The sequence below is a fragment of the Myodes glareolus genome, chromosome 2 (genome assembly GCF_982192425.1).
Source record: "Myodes glareolus chromosome 2, mMyoGla1.1, whole genome shotgun sequence".
In the NCBI taxonomy this organism is placed as follows: Eukaryota; Metazoa; Chordata; class Mammalia; order Rodentia; family Cricetidae; genus Myodes; species Myodes glareolus.
In genome coordinates, this window is record NC_142027.1 from 85,807,240 (window position 1) to 85,826,439 (window position 19,200).

The 19,200-nt window shown below is 47.3% G+C and overlaps 1 protein-coding gene across 2 annotated transcripts in view; it reads right to left on the reverse strand.

Moving 5' to 3' along the window:
- Usp12 (ubiquitin specific peptidase 12) overlaps nucleotides 1-11,366 on the reverse strand; it is a 52,621-nt gene extending 41,255 nt beyond the window's left edge. Inside the window, exon 1 of one of the 2 annotated variants that reach the window (XM_085685092.2) lies at nucleotides 11,160-11,366. In XM_085685092.2, the coding sequence (XP_085541218.1) occupies nucleotides 11,160-11,207 (48 nt within the window). In that variant the 5' untranslated portion in view covers nucleotides 11,208-11,366. The remainder of the gene's footprint in view (nucleotides 1-11,159) is intronic. The other variant, XM_085685089.2, reaches the window with a different exon arrangement.
- Between the last annotated feature and the right edge of the window lie 7,834 nt (nucleotides 11,367-19,200).

The following is a 19,200-nucleotide window of genomic DNA, read 5'->3' on the forward strand; positions in this document are numbered from 1 at the left end:
TTCTAGGTTTACTTTTAGTTTTTGTATGAGTGTTTTGTGGCATGCACCATGTGCGCACCTAGTGCCCATGGAGGCCAGGAAAAGACACTGGATCCTCTGGAACTGGAGTTACAGACAGTTAGTTATAAGATGCCATGGGAGTGCTAGGAACCAAATCCAGCTCTCTGCAAGAGTAGCCAGTGCTCTGAACTACTGAGCCATCTCTTCAGTTCCTATGAAATAATCTTTCAACTTCAAAGCCGCAAACTTCATATACACACCTATGGCTAAAACATTTAAATGCAATTTTCTCTTCCCTTAACACATGTATTCAATCTGTATCGAAACATTTTCTTAATAATTTCCAACTCTCTGTTCAGACTGATTTGTCCTATAATTCTTTTATTCAGTGTAAATCACTAATCCCAGCTTAAGGACTAGGAGTTAGCTCAGTGGTTCATCACCCACATAGGATACCTCCAATCCCAGGGAACGTAACACCCTCTTTGACTCTCTGTGGGTATCTGCACACATTCAAATACATACACACAAATAAAAACAAAATCTTTAATTAAAAAAAAATTCCAACTTCAGCTGGGTGGTGCTGACACACACCTTTAATTCCAGGACTCAGGAGGTAGTGATCTCTGAGTTCCAGGACAGCCAGGGCTGCAGAGTGAAATCTTGTCTCAAAGAAGAAGGAAAAAAAAAATCCGGGCTTCTGATTTCCTGATGGCCCCCCTCAGTAAAGACTGCTCTGCTGTGACTAAGTGTGCTATCAGGACTCAAGTAATCTCCTCTGCTATGCCTGTAAAGGAGAGCAGGCTAGGCCGTTCTACAGTCCTTGGTACACAGACTATGTAGCAGAAAGACTCCCCCACCCATGTCCATGCTCTAATCCCCTCTAACATGTGAACAAGATACGTTACAGGGCAAGGGGAAATTAAGGTTACATAAGGGTTTAAGGTTGCTAAAATCAAACGGCCTTGGTTTGGAGATTATCCTGGATTGTCCAGATGAACACCACCCTCAGTGCCCCCCCTCAAAGTGTAGTTCAGGGCTTCATAAAGTCTAAGTGAGTGACAGGAAGTTGGTATCTGAGGGATGTAAAAGCGACCAAACACTGCTGACCCTAAGACACAGGGGAGGCTGAGGCTAAGGAGCAAGGGCAGCATATGAGAACAGAAGGCAGAGAGAACATGCAATCCCCAGGCCCTCACAAAGAACCTGGGTAGTGACCCTCTTCAAACTTTTGGTCTCCACATCAGAGTCAGAAATGGGCTGCAGTGAGCACACGGACAGACATACTGCTGTGAGCTACTACTGCGCTCTGTTACAGGAGCCAGTGGAAATTAATGCGCACACAATGTTTCAATTTATTGTAGATATTACATATAGAAACAAATGCTCCCTAATAGTCTTAAAAACTTAAAAGTACACAGTTAGCTCACCTTTCTGAATTACATATTTAACAATTTGGTTGCTTTTTTAAACAAACAGGCTTAAGAAATATATGACCTCAAAATGTTTGTTTTAAAAAATAGAAATTGCTGGATGTGGTGGCACAACATCTTTAATTCCAGCACTTGGGAGGCAAAGGCAGGCGGATCACTGATGAGGCTAGTCTGGTCTACATAGTGAGTGAGAGGAAGGACAGTGAGGACTATGTAGAGAGACCTTGTCTAAAACATAAAATTAAAGAAAGAAATGAAAAAGTTTGCAATGTGCATAGTCTGATGGTCTTCAGTTCATTATAATCTGTTTGGGGGCCTGTGTGTTCATTCACTAACATATCACATGCCATTCTAGCACGCAAAGTACTTAACTCTTTAACTATTTCACATTATTTCATCTATAAAAGTATGGAGCACACCACAAACTTGTGTAGCAGCTTTGCCCAGGGACCATATTCGTCTTCATAAAGCAAATAGAACAACAACAAATCCTTGCAATGTCAGCAAAGGAAAAAACAAAAGCAAAACATTGGGGCTGGAGAAACAGCTCAATGGCTATGAGCACTTGTTGCTCTTCTAAAGGACCTGTTCCGTTCCTGGCATCCACACAGACCACAGTCTTTTGTAACTCTAGTTCCAGGAGGATCTGATGCTTTCTTCTGGTCCCTATGGGTGCTGTACACATGTGGTGCACAAACAATGTGTCTGGTGTATATGTGTAAAATATTTTAAAACTCTAGAAAAAAGAAATGTCTTCCGAGTCATAACAGAGATGATGGGCCAAGATCATCACCCACAAAGCAGAAGGATGTAAAGTCTCCAGTTCTCAGCAGACTTTCTGCTCCACACAAGACATCGCTCCATCCTCTCCTTGCCCATGGACTCCTCACCGCGTTCCTAACACACACAGGCACTTTCTAACTTGGAAGAAGTATTCAAGAATCATTCCGTGGAAGGCCCAGGTAGACCAATACTGTACAGATTAGTAGTCTGGGTTAGTGGCACACTCCTTTAATCCCAGCACTCCAGAGGCAAAGACTGGCAGATCTCTGTGAGTTCCAAGCCAGCCTGGTCTACAGAGCAAGTTCCAGGACAGTCAGGGATGTTATACAGAGAAACCCTGCCTCGAAAAATAAAACAAAAGTTACCAGTAGAGGGAATCTGCTGACATCAGAGGTTAACTATTCCTAGACTAGAGATGCAGTTCAATTAGTAAAATGCTTGCCTCACATTCACGAAGTCTTGGGTTCAATTCCTAGTACCACATAAAGCCAGCAAGGTGTCTGAGCCTGTAGTTCTAGCATTCAAGATATACATAAGAGGATCAGAAGTTCAGAAAAACACCAGCAACATGACTCAATGAGTTAAGACACTAGCCACTGAGTCTGACAACCTAACTTCAATCCCCAGATCCCATGAGAACCAAATTTGAAAGGCTGTTCTCGGACCTCCCCTGTATCACATATGTGCACTGTGACGTGTGTGTCTATGCACAAAAAAACACAAACTTTTTTGAATTAAAAAAAAAAAAAGAAAGAAGTCCAAAGATCATCCTCAGCTACCATACTAAATTCTAGGTCAGTCAGGAACACTTGAGAAGCCACTTAAAAAAAAAAAAAAAGGGGTTGCTAGGCAGTGATGGCACATGCCTTTAATCCCAGCACTTGGGAGGCAGGTAGAGGCTAGTGGATCTCTGTTGAGATCTCTGTATACCAGCCTGATATACAGAGTGAGTTCCAGAAAAGACTCCAAAGAAAAGAGAGAGAGAGAGAAGAGAGAGAGAGGAGTGATTTACTGCTCATTGTAACAGCCAAAGAACCAAGTCAAAGTACCAACTCCACATTTAAAATAAAAAGTGTTTAGCACCTCAGACAGACGGCTCTCTGTCTCACACTGCACCATCAGCAGTCTGGTTTTTTCCCTAAGACAGGGTTTCAATACATGGCCGAAGCTGGTCTCTTGGTAAAGCTCATGATCCTCCTGCCTCAGTCTCAGGCCTGAGGCACCACATCCCATTTCGTTCTTCTCGACAGGGTTCTATGGGAAGCCACGCCTTGATGATTTTCTTTCAAAACAAACACTTTACATTATTCCTACCTCCATTTACACAAATTCTATATAAAATGTTAAGGGCTGGAGAGATGGCTCAGCAGTTAAGAGCACTGCTTACTCTTTCAAAGGTCCTGAGTTCAATTCCCAGCAACCATATGGTGGCTCATAACCATCTATAATGAGATCTGGTGCCCTCTCGAGGTCAGTCATTCTCATCAACTTAGACCATGAAATCCAATACAGACAAGTTCAACAGAACCACCATATACGGGCTGCCGATGCATGCTTCAGCATTGTCAGGGCATAAATTTCATTTTCATTTCTATGCATATTAAACAATCAGATCTTTCAAGGATTTCCCACAACATTGATTCTGGGTGATCAAATGAGAGGCCCATATTCATATCTAGTACTTAACTATGTTTCTCCCAATACCTCAAGGTAACATATAGGTATTTAAATAATCTTCAACCCAGGACGTACCTAAGAACAGGTGCAACACAAACCAGCAGAACAGGGCTCAAGGAAGATAAGGATGGGCAATGAGGCAGCTCAGTATAAGCCATGGCCTGCGTCTAGTAACAGAACATGCCAGAGGAAGTTCAAGGCTGACTGAAGCACACATGCCTCTTCTGAGGTGGTGTTCAATAAGTAGGGCTGGCTGTTGCTGGGAGGCAGAGCGTATGCTTAGCATAAGCTTAGCATGTACAAAACACTGGGTTCAACCCTCAACATGGGGAGAAGCAAACATCGGTCTGTCTCCTCACGAATTGGATAGTCTCTGCTGTGGTCAGATGAAACAGTAGCTGCTATAAACTATTCAAAGCAGAAGATGATCAATTTCATTCTTAGCTTTAATGTTACGATTTAATTTAGACATAAGTAAGTGCTTCCTTAAAGGCACCTGCTGCTAATAAACAAATGATGGACTGATTAATTCCAACTCTGGCCCAGTGCTCGCTGGGCTGCAGGGTTCACCAGGGCAACGGGAGGAACTGGCGGGAACAGTATGAGCAGTGCACCAGGTCTGTGCAGAGCCCTCTGAGCGGCAGCTTGTCTTAGCCCGAGAAGTCATTGTTTAAAGACACGCTCACAGTTAGGAAATAGATGCAGACCCTCAACTAAGGGAACCAATTCAAATGCAAGCTTTTCTTTCCAATAGTACAGGCAAAGGATGTCCAAAGTGAGTGAACCAAGTGTGAGGGTGCACAGCTCTCAGGGGCCAACACAGTGATCACAAGCTAGGAGCCACTCTGGGCTGCACACCAAGACCCTATCTCAAACCAAAACCAGAACAAACAAAGCGTCAAGGATGTAATTTAGTGGTAGAATGCATGCCTATCACATACAAGGTCCTGAGTTCAAATTCCATGATGGGGGGGGGCAGTAAGCAGCTATGTGGATTTGTCTGTGGGTGACTGAAGTACTGTGATCACCAACCTACACTGAAGACTTTGAAAGAAAGAAAAAAATCTGTTTACTTTGGACTGCGATTTTGCATAAATTTTGCGACACTAGGAAGTAAAAAAATAAAAATGATTATGAGCTCCTAAAGTGCACATCACCAGCCTTTTACAAATTCCCAAGCGACCAGAGCCCTCAATTTCAGATCCAAAAGGAACAATGCAATGCATACCAAAAATTGTCTAATCTGGGTAGCAAGATGGCTCCCTAAGTAAAGGTGCCTGTCGCCAGGCCTGACAATCTTAAATTCAACCTCCAGAGTCCCCCTATGTATGGGCGGAAGAATCAACGACACAACGCTGTCCTTTGACACCCACATGCTCACCAGGGCCCACATGCTTACACACTCATCATGTACACACACTAATAGTCATTTTCTTTAATTAAAAGAAATGTCTGAGTTGGGTGGTGATGGCACATGCTTTTAATCATAGCACTAAGAAGGCAGAGGCAGGTAGATCTCAGTGAGTTTGAGGCCAGCCTGGTCTACAGAGTGAGTTCCAGGACAGCCAGGGCTGTTACACAGAGAAACCCTGTCTCGAAAACCAAAACATAAATAAATAAATGTCTGTCTCAATCCTTACATCCACAGATGACAAAAATAAAAACAAAAAAAGCAGCTCAGAGTTGTAAGAACACTCTCTCACACACATCTAAAAGTCAAAATCTAGAATTTACCTTCTGGCTCAACAGGTATCTTTAACTAGAGCATGCTGCAAAATACATAATAAAACAGTCTATTAAGTTTCTGGAAGTGGCCTGGGTGGTGGCACACACCATTAATCCCAGCCCTCCAGAGGCAGAGGCAGACAGATCTCTATGAGTCCGAGAACAGCCTAGTCTACAGGGTGAGTTTAGGACGGTCAGTGGTACACAGAGAAACCCTGCCTGGAAAAACAAAAAAGAAGTTTCTGAAGTGACTACTGAAAGACACCCCCCACCCTCAAAACAAGTGTTTAAATCTGGGGGGGGGGGGAGTCAAGGTTTCTGGAATTACAGGACGTGCAGTCTTTCCTGAGGCGGTAAGGTGCAGAAGAGGGAGGTTAACATGACTTTACAGGCAGGGAAAAAGGAATGTGGTCAGGGACCAGGATCTGCAGTAGCTTGGTTGAAAGCCTAGAATAAAAAGAAAAAAAAGAAAGAAAAAAAAAGCCTAGAGTAAAAGTTGACGTGCAGTGATTGAGTAGCAGAAGTTAGCCAGTGGATCAGGACAGGGGAGTGAGCAACCAACTCAGGATCTCCTACAAAAGCGTTAGCGAGAGGTGGGTGAAAGGAGCCCACTAGAAGGCCACAGGGTGTGCGGCCGGGCCACTTTATGTACCCCACACTGCACTGTTGTACTGCAGGTTCACATGGAACCTTTATCTACATAAGTGTTCAAGATTAGCAAAAGCTAATATCTTATACTCAACTTCATGTCTAGTAACTGTATCACTTTACCCTCTAATACAGCAGTTCTCAACCTGAGTGGCGACCACACGGGGCTGGCTATCAGATATTTCCATTACGATTCATAACAGCAGCAAAATTAGAGTTATGAAGTAGCAACGAGATAATTTTATGGTTGGGGTCACCACACGAGGAACTGTATTAAAGGGTCACAGCATTAGGAAGGCTGAGAACCACTGCTCTATCATAACACATAGTTATCTGCCACCTAATTATCTGCCCCCATAGCCCAGTCAACCTCGCCAAATTATTATATTAGAGCATTTAACTCTCCATGTTTATTGAGCAATTCTGAAACCAACAGGATGGCCACTGATGGGACAACCTGAACTGCTACCTAGAGCCTGGCTTGGGGAGAAGGGCAGAAAACAGGTTTACTGAGACTACAGCAGGGGCAGCAGGCTCAGCTTCTTCACCTGGGTCTCCAGTTTACGGTCTTACAACTGAATCTGGGACAGCTGTGACAAACTGGGCAAGAGTCAAGGGTTTATGAATAAAGAATCACCCAAAATTAATTCCAAAATCAAACACCTACTTCATTAGAAAGCTCCCGGCTGATGAAGACACACTCTCAAAAAAAAGTAGATGTAGCACCCAAGTTCTATCCTCTGCTCCACATGCCAAAACACACCATTAAGTGAATTTTGACTTGCGATCAGGGCAGAGCGGCTAAGAGTTTCTTACATGGCCCTAAACATACTTCTGCCATATCATACTACATGTTTATGTGATCCACATCTCACCACACTTATAAAATCAAAGCATCAATCCTGCTGACCTCAAGCAGGAATTAAAGACAAGAATGGCGGTGCACCCCTATAATCTCAGCAGTGTTGGGGGGGTAGGCAGAAAAACAGAGTTCAAGGTTACCCTCTGCTGTGTAGCAAACAAGAGGTTAGTCTGAGCCATATAAAAATCTGTCTCCAAACAGAAGGGAGGGGAGACTGGGAGGCAAGGGGAAAGCGGAGAATGGGAAGGCAAAGCAAGGATCCCTTTCTCTCTCCACATTCCTTTAAAAAAGCACAGGCTTCGAGCTCCATGCCTCCTCCTTTTCTGAAAGGGTGGTAAGCTGCATGCCCACATACTCACACACTTACCTGGCAGTCTAAAGGCAGCAAATTAGTCAGCTTTACTTGAGACTGCACCAGGAAGGGGTTTAAAGTTTTCATTCACTTCAGAATCCAGTTCTAGGCACAGGTATTTTCAGAAGCACAATCTAACAGACTGGCCTAGCACCTACCTTGTGGCTGTGACTTCCTTCACACCATGTTCTAATGGTCTAACATACAGACACACACAGACCTCCCTGGTGACTGAGCTAGGCAAGCAGCCAAACCAGTGCCATCTCATGAGAAACCATTCACCTCCTCACTTCTGCCATAACCAATTCCCCTCCCCAGTCTTTCCCAACTGGGAATCACAACCAGACTGTGGCCAGCGTCAGCGCTCTCTTTATGAACTCCCAGTGGGCAGCACGGGTCACCAGCAGACATGCCCAAACACCAGGATTAGCCACAAGATGCTGCTGACTTCCACCCAGAGCCCCTCTGCGTATGTCCAGCCACTTTCCCTATTGTTTGCCAATTAGTAAGTATAGAACTAAAGCCATCTCATGAGCTGCGCCGGGCAGTGAAAACAGAAATTGCATTAAGAGCACTGCATGAACCTGCAGGCGCACTAACAGTGGACAGATAAGAGGATGTCTCCAGAGTACCTTCAGTATGTCTAAAGACACTCTCTGAGCCAGGCTACAGCACCAAGAGAAACCAAGCTCACCCATTTTCACATGAAGGCAGAAATGCAGCGATCTAAACTGTGACATAGCTGAAGAGACTTATTTTTAATTTACTTCACCCAATTAAGCTACTGCAGTTTTATTCTGCACCTTATTTTGACAAGTGAATAAATTATGTAAACTTCCATATTTACAGAATAAAATTTCAATTCACCCTAAGTGTTTCTCTAAATGTTTTCACAGCAGCTGACTCTCTGAGGCATCCAACCCTAAATCAGGCCCTTCTCTCCACTGTTCCACATCCAGCCTTACCTCTACTTCAAACTCACTCCCTGTGAGTAAATGAAGGACTTTTCCCATTATACGCAGGGGCTAATGCTCCTGATCAAATGGCAGCTAAGTTCTTAACTTTCAAGCCCTCACAGTCTAAACTTGGTGTGGTGGTGCACACCTGAAAACCCAGGGGCTGGGATTTTAGGAGAATCGGGAGCTCAAGATCAGGCATCACTATGTACCAAATTCAAACACATTACGACCTTCGGAAGACCCTGTTTCAAAACACCAGCAAAGAAGGAAAAAAAAAATAAACAAACAAATTCATAATCTAATAAAAGATTGGGGGCAGGGGACATATACAGCACAGTACTTCCAAGATCACAAAAACGCTGTGCAACTGTATGAGGCAATTGGGCAGAGTGGTGCTCAGGTCAGACAAACTCCTTAAGAGACAGTTAACATACTCGAAGGATGACAGACAGTTCTCATTCCAAACAAAACAGAACCTACAGGGCTTTTGCCATTCTTGATTTTCACTTTCATAATTCTCAAAAGTGGACAGCAACCCTCCCCTTCCACTCAAGAGTGGAAATCACTCTGACACACCCAGGACCTACTCAGGGAGAGAAGTAGAATTTGTTCAAGTACGAACAAGACACGCCCTATCATAATAGCACCTTTGGAACAATCTCACTCAGGCCAGAAATGGATGTCTATATATTTGCCGAAACACATACACACACCACGTGCAAAGAGTGCCCCTGGGCAGAAGCCCTAAGTGAGCTTGGAGTGGACATTCTTGACATCGGTGTCTTACTCGCTACAGAACCCTGGCAGGTCTGTTCTTTCTTGCTCGTATTTGATTACACTATTTTTATTTTTTGTTTATTTATTTACTTATTTGGTTTTTTTCAAGACAGGGTTTCTCTGGCTGTCTTGGAACAACCTCTGTGGACCAGGCTGGCCTTGAACTCATCACCTGCCTCTGCCTCTCCAGCACTGGGATTAAAGGTGTGCGCCACCACTGCCCAGCTACACTATACTATTATATAAACGAGAATTGTCTACCTCAAATAGACTGTAACCATGAAACTAGGGGCTATCTTGTGTTGTGAGTGTTTTCTTTCGAGAAAGGGTCTCACTGTGTATAACTCCACCTCCTTGGAACCTGTGATCTTTCTGCATCCAGAGTCCTGGACGTAGAAGCATGTCTATGAAGTCCTGCCAGGGACTGTCAGGATCATATTTGTACCGTAGTGCTAGTTAGTCAGCTGGGGCTAGATGTATACCTGACACAACTAAGTGAATGAGCAGTATACCGGAATCACACCACTCCTGAAGCCCTAGACTTGGACAATGAACTATGACCCCAAAAGATGTGTTGGAGCTCAGCAATCTGGTAAAATTATCACTGTAAAGATTCAATCATCCCATGTGGCAGGTCAAAAAGTAATTAGTACAACCAATCCCAGAAATTATTGATATAGTACCCTTCTGAAGACCAGGAAAGAACAATTACCCATATGGGAAAATGAGTCCATCTTGCTATGACTTTTTTGATGCAGTGGATTTTTAGCCCACAGATTCCATCCATTTTTAAATACTTTTCCACAAAATACAGTAGAGAATCCACTTTTCCTACCTGATTCTCCACTCCTTAAAGAAAAACACAGGTCACTTTCAAGTGGAAAGTCTGGGGATCTCCTAGATGAAATCCAGGACATAAAAACGGAACTGAATGGTGCAAATCTTTGGTAATGTAACTCCACGTCCACATTGCAAATAACTTTTTCGGTGGTGATTTATAAATCGCAACTTCTACGTAGAAGTTCAGAAAGAAGCTAATGAATTTGTCACATCATGTGGGAAACCATGGAGGTTTTGGCAACGCACAAAAACGTTTGGGCCCCACCCACGTTTCGCTTTATTGGGGGGGGGGGGTCTGCGGCGTCTGCTCTATTAAAGTAAACAAATGACAGGAAAGTTAATGCAGCTTTTCAAGATGAACGCGGAATCTCAGCGACAAGGCTGCCATCTGGACGGACACAGGTTGGAAACCGCAAGAGTTCGTTTTTCCCCGGCGAGTAGAAAATAGAGAAGATTTCAACAGCACTCTTAAAAGTTTCCACCGTCACACGCCCCCTTCCCGAGCCGGGGCCCCGGGGCTCCACCTAGCCGGAGGAGTAACTCTGCCAGGACTTCCGTCCTCCCGCAGGACCGAGACCCTTCCTTCCTGCCGCAGACCCCCGCCCTATCCCGCGCTCGGCCCCACGGAAACGCAGCGGCTGCAGCCTCCCGTCTCCTGCCCCAGTCCCTTGGCTTCCCGGTACCATATCCCAGTACTCAGTTCCCGACCCTACCTACAGTCTGCAGTCCTCGGACCCAGTCTCCAGCCCTTGGTCCCTATTTCCAGTCCCCAGTTTAAAGTCCCCGGTTCCAGCCCCCAATCCCCAGTCCCCACCCCTAAGCCCCAAATCCCTAAACCAGTCCGCAGCCCTTATCCCAACCCCCGTTCCTGAGTCCCCAGGCCCTAGCACCCAGCCACAGTTCCCAAATCCCCGGTCCCCAGACCCCGAGTTCCCCGTCCCCAGCTCCGAGTCCCGGTCGGTCTCGGCCCCGCCTGCTGCGTCCAGCACGCCTTTCCCGCGGCCGCTCGGCCCCGCGGCCCTCCGCTCGCTCAGGAGCAGGCCCGCGGGCGGCGCCTCGAAGGCGGGGACCCGCCGCCCGGGCCGCGCTGCCGCCGCACCTACCATGGTACAGATGGAGGCGAATTTGGAGACTGTCATTAGGATTTCCATCCGCCCGGCGCCATCTTCCAGACAGTAGCGGCGGGCGGGGGACGCGGGGAGCCGGGCCACCCGCTCGCTCCGCAGCCCGCGGCCGCACCCGGAGCCGCCGTGGACCCACGCTTCTAGCCTGCTGGGCCGCCGCTGCCGTCGTCGCCGCGGGCGCTCAGGCTTCCTCCGGCCCAGCCCCCGCCCGCCGGTCCGCCCGCCCCCGGCTCCGCCCCGGCGCACGGCGCAGCCGCCGCCTCGGGGCCCGCGCCTGCCCGGGAAGCCGCTCGCCGCACACCCCGCCCAGCGCGCTGGGGAGCTAGCACCGCGCAAGGCCCTTCCGCCCGGCCGACCTGCCGGCGTCGTGCAGCCCCGCCCACTCCGGCGCCGTCACGCCCACCGCCGCTGTGCCACGCCCATGCTGCCCCGCCCTCCCTCGAGGGAGCGGGCATCGAGGCCGGCGGCTCCACCCAGTGCGCGTCGGGGGCGGGGCAAGACGGGCGCCGCGTCCCGCCTGCTGCTGGGTCCTAGCGCGGGTACGCAGCCACTGCCCTTGCTGAGGAGCGTGTTTTGAGGGAAAAGTGCGATGCTTTTGCCCTGCGGCGTCTGTGACCTCAAGCATCCTTCCGAGCGACTGGCCTACAGCTCTAAAGGACAACCACCCCGACTGCTGAAACAGAAAACGGAGGCTACGTCTGGGAAACTGTGTATGGATGGGTTGGAAGGCAACCCTACCAAAGCGTCCCAAGCAACTTGATGTTTTTCTGGGGTGAAATCATCTGGGCCAAACTCACTAAGAAAAGACTAGATAAAAAGATACAATTTCCTTAACTCTTTGAATTAACAGTAGTTGGGGGGAGAGACGATGAGAGGAAAGGGAGCCAATCCTGTTTGACAGTGGGATATCAACAGTGGGAATTTTTAAAGGGGTGGGTGGATGATGTCCGAAGAGAGAAGCAGCAGCCAGCATGTAAGGAGCACATGCGTAGTGTTAGCAGTGGACGGCCCCTTCCTATTTTCTACCGGCAGAAAATTCATGAGATAACTTTAAAAATTGCTACATTAGAAAACCTGTAATTTGTTTTGATTGGCGGTCTAAGGCTAGGAACCTTTTCTGCCTCCCTCCCCACCCCATACCACCCCCACCCCATCTGTGGAACTTCGGGCAAAGCTCTAAAATCGGGTGAGCCTCACTTCATACAAAGCATTCGAGAAACAAAGGATTCGAACAAAATTTAGTCAAGAAACAGATTCCTGGTACATGAATGCTGTTTCCATAGCAATTCTATTGTAAGCGTGGGGGGAGGGGCACCACTGAGTACAGCTAAATTCCCCTGGTTGCTGCCTCTTCTCCAGGTGCCTACCTGTATAGAGCCCGGGTCTCCCTCTTTACTGTAGATACCATGCCAGAAGCTTGGACTCCGGTTTACGCCAGTCAAGTCCATGCGGTGTTTGTCTGCTTACTTGGCTCTCTAGTCTCCGTGGAGCATAGAGCGCGGGCCTACGCCATCTATGTTTTAAAGATCAGGGTGGGGGCTGGACATATGGCTTAGTTGGCAACGAGTTTGTGTAGTGTGTCGGCGGTCCTGGGTTCCATCCCAGCGCTTCATAAACCCTGGTATGGTAAGGTCATCCTCAGCTAGGTAGTGAGTTCAAGCAAGGCCTTCCTGGACCACTTGAGTTCTTGTCTCAAAAAATAAATGATCATGCCAGAGGTAGTGCCACACACCTGTAATAGCCACCTCCCTCCCCAACCCCAGTACGAAAGACAGAGAAAAGTGGGTCTCTTGTGAGTTCAAGGCCAGCCTGGTCTACACAGCAAGTCTACAGATCAACCAGAACTACATAGGGAGACCCAGCCTCAAAAAATATAAAGAAGAATAAATAATACACATATGAAATTGTCAGAAACGAATTAGTAAAAAAATCAACAATTAATTAAAATGGTAAGCAAATAAAATCCTCAAGCTTAGTTTGCCACTTCAGAATCCCTGTCATATGCCAGGTGGTCTGTTGAATACAGTTTTTTTAAGGCTTAATTTATTTCTATTTGATTTGTATGAGCGGCTTGCCTGCCCATATGCATGCAGTACCCATGGAGGCTAGAAGAAGGCTTTAGATCCCATAGAACTGGAGTTATGGGTGGTTGTGAGTCACCACGTGGGTGCTGGGTACAGAAACTGCTCTTACACAGGCTCGGTCTCAGCAGTCTGTGGTCCCCCACCCCCATCTCTACCTGTTGGCAGCCGAATGAATCAACATCCTTAGTTGCATTTATTAATATGGTCTGAGTGTACAACTGCTAGTAGGTATCAATCAAGATAGTGGTAGTCTTAAATCAGTGTTGGGAATGGAACCCAAGACCTTCTTAAGGCTAGGCAAACATTACACCACTGAGTTACACCTCTCGTGCAATGACTTTTCAAGGCTTACTTCTAATCCAGCAAAGAACATTGAGTTATCTATATTTTGGGTGTAGGTCTTATATAGGCTCCTCAAAATGACATAAAACCTGTAGGTCTAAAATCATGTCGGTATTTAAACTCAGATTTAAAGAAGGGGGCGGGGAGAGTAAGGTGTAGGCCAGTGATAGAGCATATACTTAGCAAAGGCCAAGACTGACACGGGTCAGTCCCCAATGTCAAAATTAGGGATGTAACTTAACTAAAAGAAGAGGGTTATCAGCCTCTACTTAAAACTGAAACATGGCTTCGTTCATTGTATATATATCAGATTATATCTGTCACAGACACTAGAGTAAGGGCTCCTTGGCCGAGTACTGGTGTTCGGCAGGTGGTGCTTCCTCATCCCTGAAGGTCCCTGAGCTCAGAAACAATCCACACCCCACACCCCACCACCTTCACCACACGCACATCTCACCCCGCACTCCTCCTTACACCTCACTTCCCCTCCAGTCATGCTGAGCAAAATACAGAAGCAGCTGGCTGCGAAGTGCTATCCAGACGAGAGCGGCCATTTCACAACAGGGTCCAGGACACATCGTCTAGGTACTTCCGTGGGTGACACTACATCTTCTGCCAGGTGTTTCTGATGGCTGAGTTCACCACCACAGTGAGTAATGAAGATGTCCCAGTCAACAAGATGGTGCCAGAGCTGTGTGCCTGCTGTATCCTGGTGGTCACCCTGGGAGCTCGCCTGCTTCTGCCGTTCCCCGCTTCTCCTTCCACGGCAGACTGCTGTGGCCACCCCGCTGCAGAAAGCCTTGTCACATCCAGCGGCTGCCTTACCTGGGACCTCTGGAACCGTGTTTCCCTATCCTCCAACCTGTCCCTCGTCTTCCTCATGCCCGCTGGATATTTCTTCATGGAGTCTGAGGGCTTTGCTGACTCCGGAAAGATGTTCCGGGCCAGGTCTGATGGCAGTGATGTTGGTATTCTTTATCAGCCACAGCGGACAGCCACAAGGCCAGCAGCAAATCGCCCTGTGACTTCTGGGGGACACGTTCTCCGTCCTCCGCTACCTCTACTCCTGCATCTCCTTCCCTGAGGTCCACTAGGACTCACCTGCACACTCAGGAGCACTGAGAAAGTGCTGGCCAGGCCTCCGCTGTTAGAACAGCTGAACTGCTCTGCCTTTGAAAAGGCAGTTCTGACCCTGAAGATCTACAGTCCTTCCTGCTGCCATCTGCCTACCGCCGAGGGCTGCTGCTTCACAGACAGGCCCTGGTTCTGCAGACATAGAGGGTCCTGCTGGAGACCCAGCAGAAGGCCCAGCAACAGAACCTGAGCTACCCCTCCAGTCGTGCTATGCTTGCTGGCACTCTCTGCCGCTGTGGTCATCCATACCAGGAGCTGCTCATCAATGAGTGCATGTAGGTGCCTCCTTGGGTGAGGTCTCCCCCCAACACACACCAGGTTTCTCCTACAGATCTCCACTCTTGTGGAGCCAGATGGCATGATTTAGACCTTTAGGAAGTATGTCTATTTCCTGATCCGAGGAACTCAGCCATTCTGTCCTCTCTGGAACTGAACAGAAGGCCTTTGCTTGCTTTGACCTGCTGGCTGACCTAGAAGTTGTGTGTGTGTGTGTGTGTGTGTGTGTGTGTGTACGCACACGGTGCAATAGTTTCTTCTTTTTCTACCATATGGATTTGGTGAGGGGAAGGGCTGAACTCTGAACTCGGGTCATTAATCTTGGAAGTAAGTGTCCTTACCTGCTAAGCCATCTCACTGGCCCTGCCGGGTGGCTTGGGATGTTTCAACTAGGTAGGTTTCTCTAACAAGGCAGCCTTCCATGACCTCACCACAGTCTGGTGAAGACCCTCATGATTGTCATGAAAACAGAGCTGATCCAAGCCTTTGGACTGGACAGACTGCTACAGTCTAACTGCACACCTCCAAGTATGTGTTCATGCATACACACACACACACACACACACACACACACACACACCCCTCCATTCATCTCCCAACCCTAGCAACTAGAAAAGAACTAGTAACAGTGACCTCCATCAGAGGAGTCCGGAGAGAGGACTGGACCGTGCCATCTGCCACTTAGGCCTAAATGTGAGCCCAAGAGTGGCTGGAGCTCAGGATCTGGAATTTTTGATAATGTATGGCAAAGGTCAGCCCATTTTGCTTATCAGACTTACCTGTCGCATAAGCTTGGGAAGGAGCTGGGTGATTGGATCTGGCTCCTGACTTACAGATCTGTCGCTGCTGTCCTGGGCCATGCCTGAAGCCTTGTTTACTGATTTGGTGTGCAAGAAGGTAGAGCGAGCGTGAATGAGAGAGACTGGCTAGCAGCAAGCTCGAGAGTCAAGTTGTGTCCCTTGCCTCTGGGCCAGCAGATCCTCAGCACTGGAGGGGTTTTTGGCCACTGAAGATACTTGATGCATGGAGAAAGAGACAATAAAGTGAGGGACCAGGTTGTACCTATTAGCAATAAAGTGGTTCTCAAGTTATGCTTTGGGATATGGGATATCATAACATATATATGATTTTATATATATAATTGATATACACAAACATATGTTAATAATAAGAAAAATCATCATCCTTCAGAAAGGTCAGGCTTTGTTGCAAGAGACACTGGTTTATGAAAAATGAACTCAAAGAATGAAGAGCAATGCTGTCCGCTCCAAGCGGGTATGTGTAGCTCTTCTGCAGGAGGCACGAGCTGAGGCGGCTTCTCCATCTGGAACATGGAATGGTGAAGGAAAGCTTGAGGTCTCCCAGCAAAGGAAAAATTGCATGCCGGAATGCTGGACGAAGCGATGTGGACTGTCAACAGCTGTCACTGGGTATGCTGCAAAGTGACTTGCAGATGATACAAATATCAAAGGAACAATCTGGCCCTCGGTGATGCCAGCTTAAACAGCAGTCTCTGGGACCGCCACTGTCATTATCCACCAGGAGTAAGTGGAGACACTTGCCTATCTTAGAACCTGCAGCAAGTTCCAGGCCAACCATGCTACCGAGTGAGGTGATGTCTCAAAAAATACCTAAAAACAAATTGCTCTTTGTTTTTCATGATATCGTTGGAATCTTAGCATTGCAGTTCATCAAAATTAAACATAACAAAGAATTTAGAGAAGAAATCAAACTAACAGGCCTGTCACAGCACAGAAAATGATGTCAAAAGCCAAGCAGGCAGCTGCAGCATCAATCGTTGGGTGATCTGGGGGCAGCAGTGCTTCAACTTCTCTCATTTACAGCCTCTCCCAACCCCCCTGAGAAATATCTGTGACCTGGGCAATATCAGTATATAAAATAGCCTCCACACATTAGCCAGAGTGGGTGGGGTTTAAAAAACTGCACAGCTGTCGGAGCCCTTGGGAGGCAGAAACAGGAGGGTGTGTGAGTTCGGGGTCAGCCTGGTCTACACAGCAAGATAGTGAGGATCTATCTCAAAAAGAAAAAAAATCAGTCAGCCAGGCGGTGATGGCGTTTGCCTTTAATCCCAACACTCAAGAGGTAGAGGCAGGTAGATCTCTATGAGTTCAAGGTGAGCCTAGTCTACAGAGTGCAAAGAGAGAGACACAGAGAGAAAGAGAGAGAGACACGGAGATTATGACTTCTTCAAACTGTGCCATCCAGTTGAAGAGACAAGTTTCGGGGGCAGTATACAATGCTGGGAGTTTTCCGAAAAATTCAGACAACATCCTCATTTGAGACAGATTAGACAAGTGCCAATCATGTGGTTTCTAGCATGATGGGGCTCATTGAAAACATAACTCTCCTTTGTAAGTCATCTACTGAGCACACATAGGCAGCATCCCCTTACTCCTTTCTTTCCCCCATTTTTCTTTTTTAAAATAATTTATTTCTATTTTATGTATGCTAGTGTTTTGTCTGTATGTCTATCTGTGTCAGATCACCTGGAACAGAAGTTACAGACACTTGTGAGCTGTCATGTAGGTCCTGGGAATTGAACCTGGGTCCTCCAGAAGAGCCGTCAGTGCTCTTAACCACTGAGTCGTCTCTCCAACGTTCCCCCTTCTTCTTCAATGCCCTTCCTCTTCCCCCACTTAGGATCCTTCCGTTTCCTATCTTCCCACCTCCCCTCATAGGGCCCTTGTGTCACCCACTGGTCTCACCATTTTTTTCCCTCAGATGCCAACAAGTTTCAGAGAGCCTCTGGGTGTCCGCACTCACCATTCCTCCTCTCTAGAACTCACCCCCTCCCCTGCTTTGTAGCACGGGAGACTTTCCTCATCAGATCTCAACCTACATGTCAAATTTGTTGACTGGTATTTTTGTTCGCAGCAACAGAGAGAAAATAGTACATGTTCAGTAAATAGTTGTTATCGAATGAACCAAAACTGATATAAATGCATGTCCAACTCCACAGCAGATAAAAATTAAATTCTGAGCCTGACGGTGGTGGCGCACACTTTTAATCCCAGCACTCAGGAGGCAGAGGCAGGCGAATCTCTCTGAGTTCGAGACCAGCTGGTCTACCGAGCCAGTTCCAGGACAGCCAGACCTGTTATACAGAGAAACCCTAAACTCTGAAGGAGGCCCTGGGTTCAATCCCCACTACTGAGCGGGGACTAAGATAATTCTGATATATAAAGGCATTTGCCTTCGCCAGCCAGCACAATAAATGTGAAGAGCTTCCCCTGGCCCTGGTGATATCCTGCTGACCTCTCTGTGTTCTTCGGGCTTTTGTCTCCCCATTTCTTCCTCATTTTGCTCAACTCAAATAACTCTGGAGATGCAAAATCCCCTGAGTGGGAGGAAGCCTCAAGCACAGCTGTTTAACTTCCAGAACCCAAACTCTTCCTCCGTGCAGCTCACCTCTCCTCCTCCACAGGGTGATTTTTCTTCTATCTGTTGAGGCGCAGTTGAGCTGCACCTTAGGATGCCAGGCAAACTTTGGGCTCTGACTTGTCACGTCGCCGCCGTCCCGTCCACATTCAGATTTTTACATCGACACCCACCAGCCTTCCTTCCCCCTGACCTTCAGCAGCCTACGGAAGATGCCTGCTGAGTGGCAGTGCTCCCCTGGGAGAATTCCAAAAATGTTCAAGCAGGGTCCTCAGGGGTCACAGATAGCTGTCCCTTCCACTTCTTTCTATGAAAAAAAAAAGTCCATGATTATAATAGCAAGAAACAGCAATGTCAAAAAATACCCAGAAATATTTTTAGAATAAAGAAATTTTTGGAGCTCCAAAGATGACCAAACTGATAAAGGTGTTCGCTGTACAAGCACGAGGACCTGAGTTCGATCCTAGCGCTTGCACTAAAGCAAGGCACAGATCATGTGTAACTGCAACCCCAGAAGTGGGAAGGTGAGAACAGGAAGGTCCCTGGGGCTTGCTGGTCATCCAAATCAGTGAGCTCCAGGTTCAGTGAGAGACCCTACCTCAAAAGATAAGGTGTGCCACTGTGTCCCGGGGATGGACCTCACGGGGGCGGTGAGGGAGTGAAGAAAAGACAGATACACACGCAAACAGAAATCGGGGATTGGGAGACCCAGACTTGGCTAGAGAAACCTTGGTCTCCAGGAAGCTCAGTTTATTTAGAGTTGAACACAGAGGCGGGAACACAGC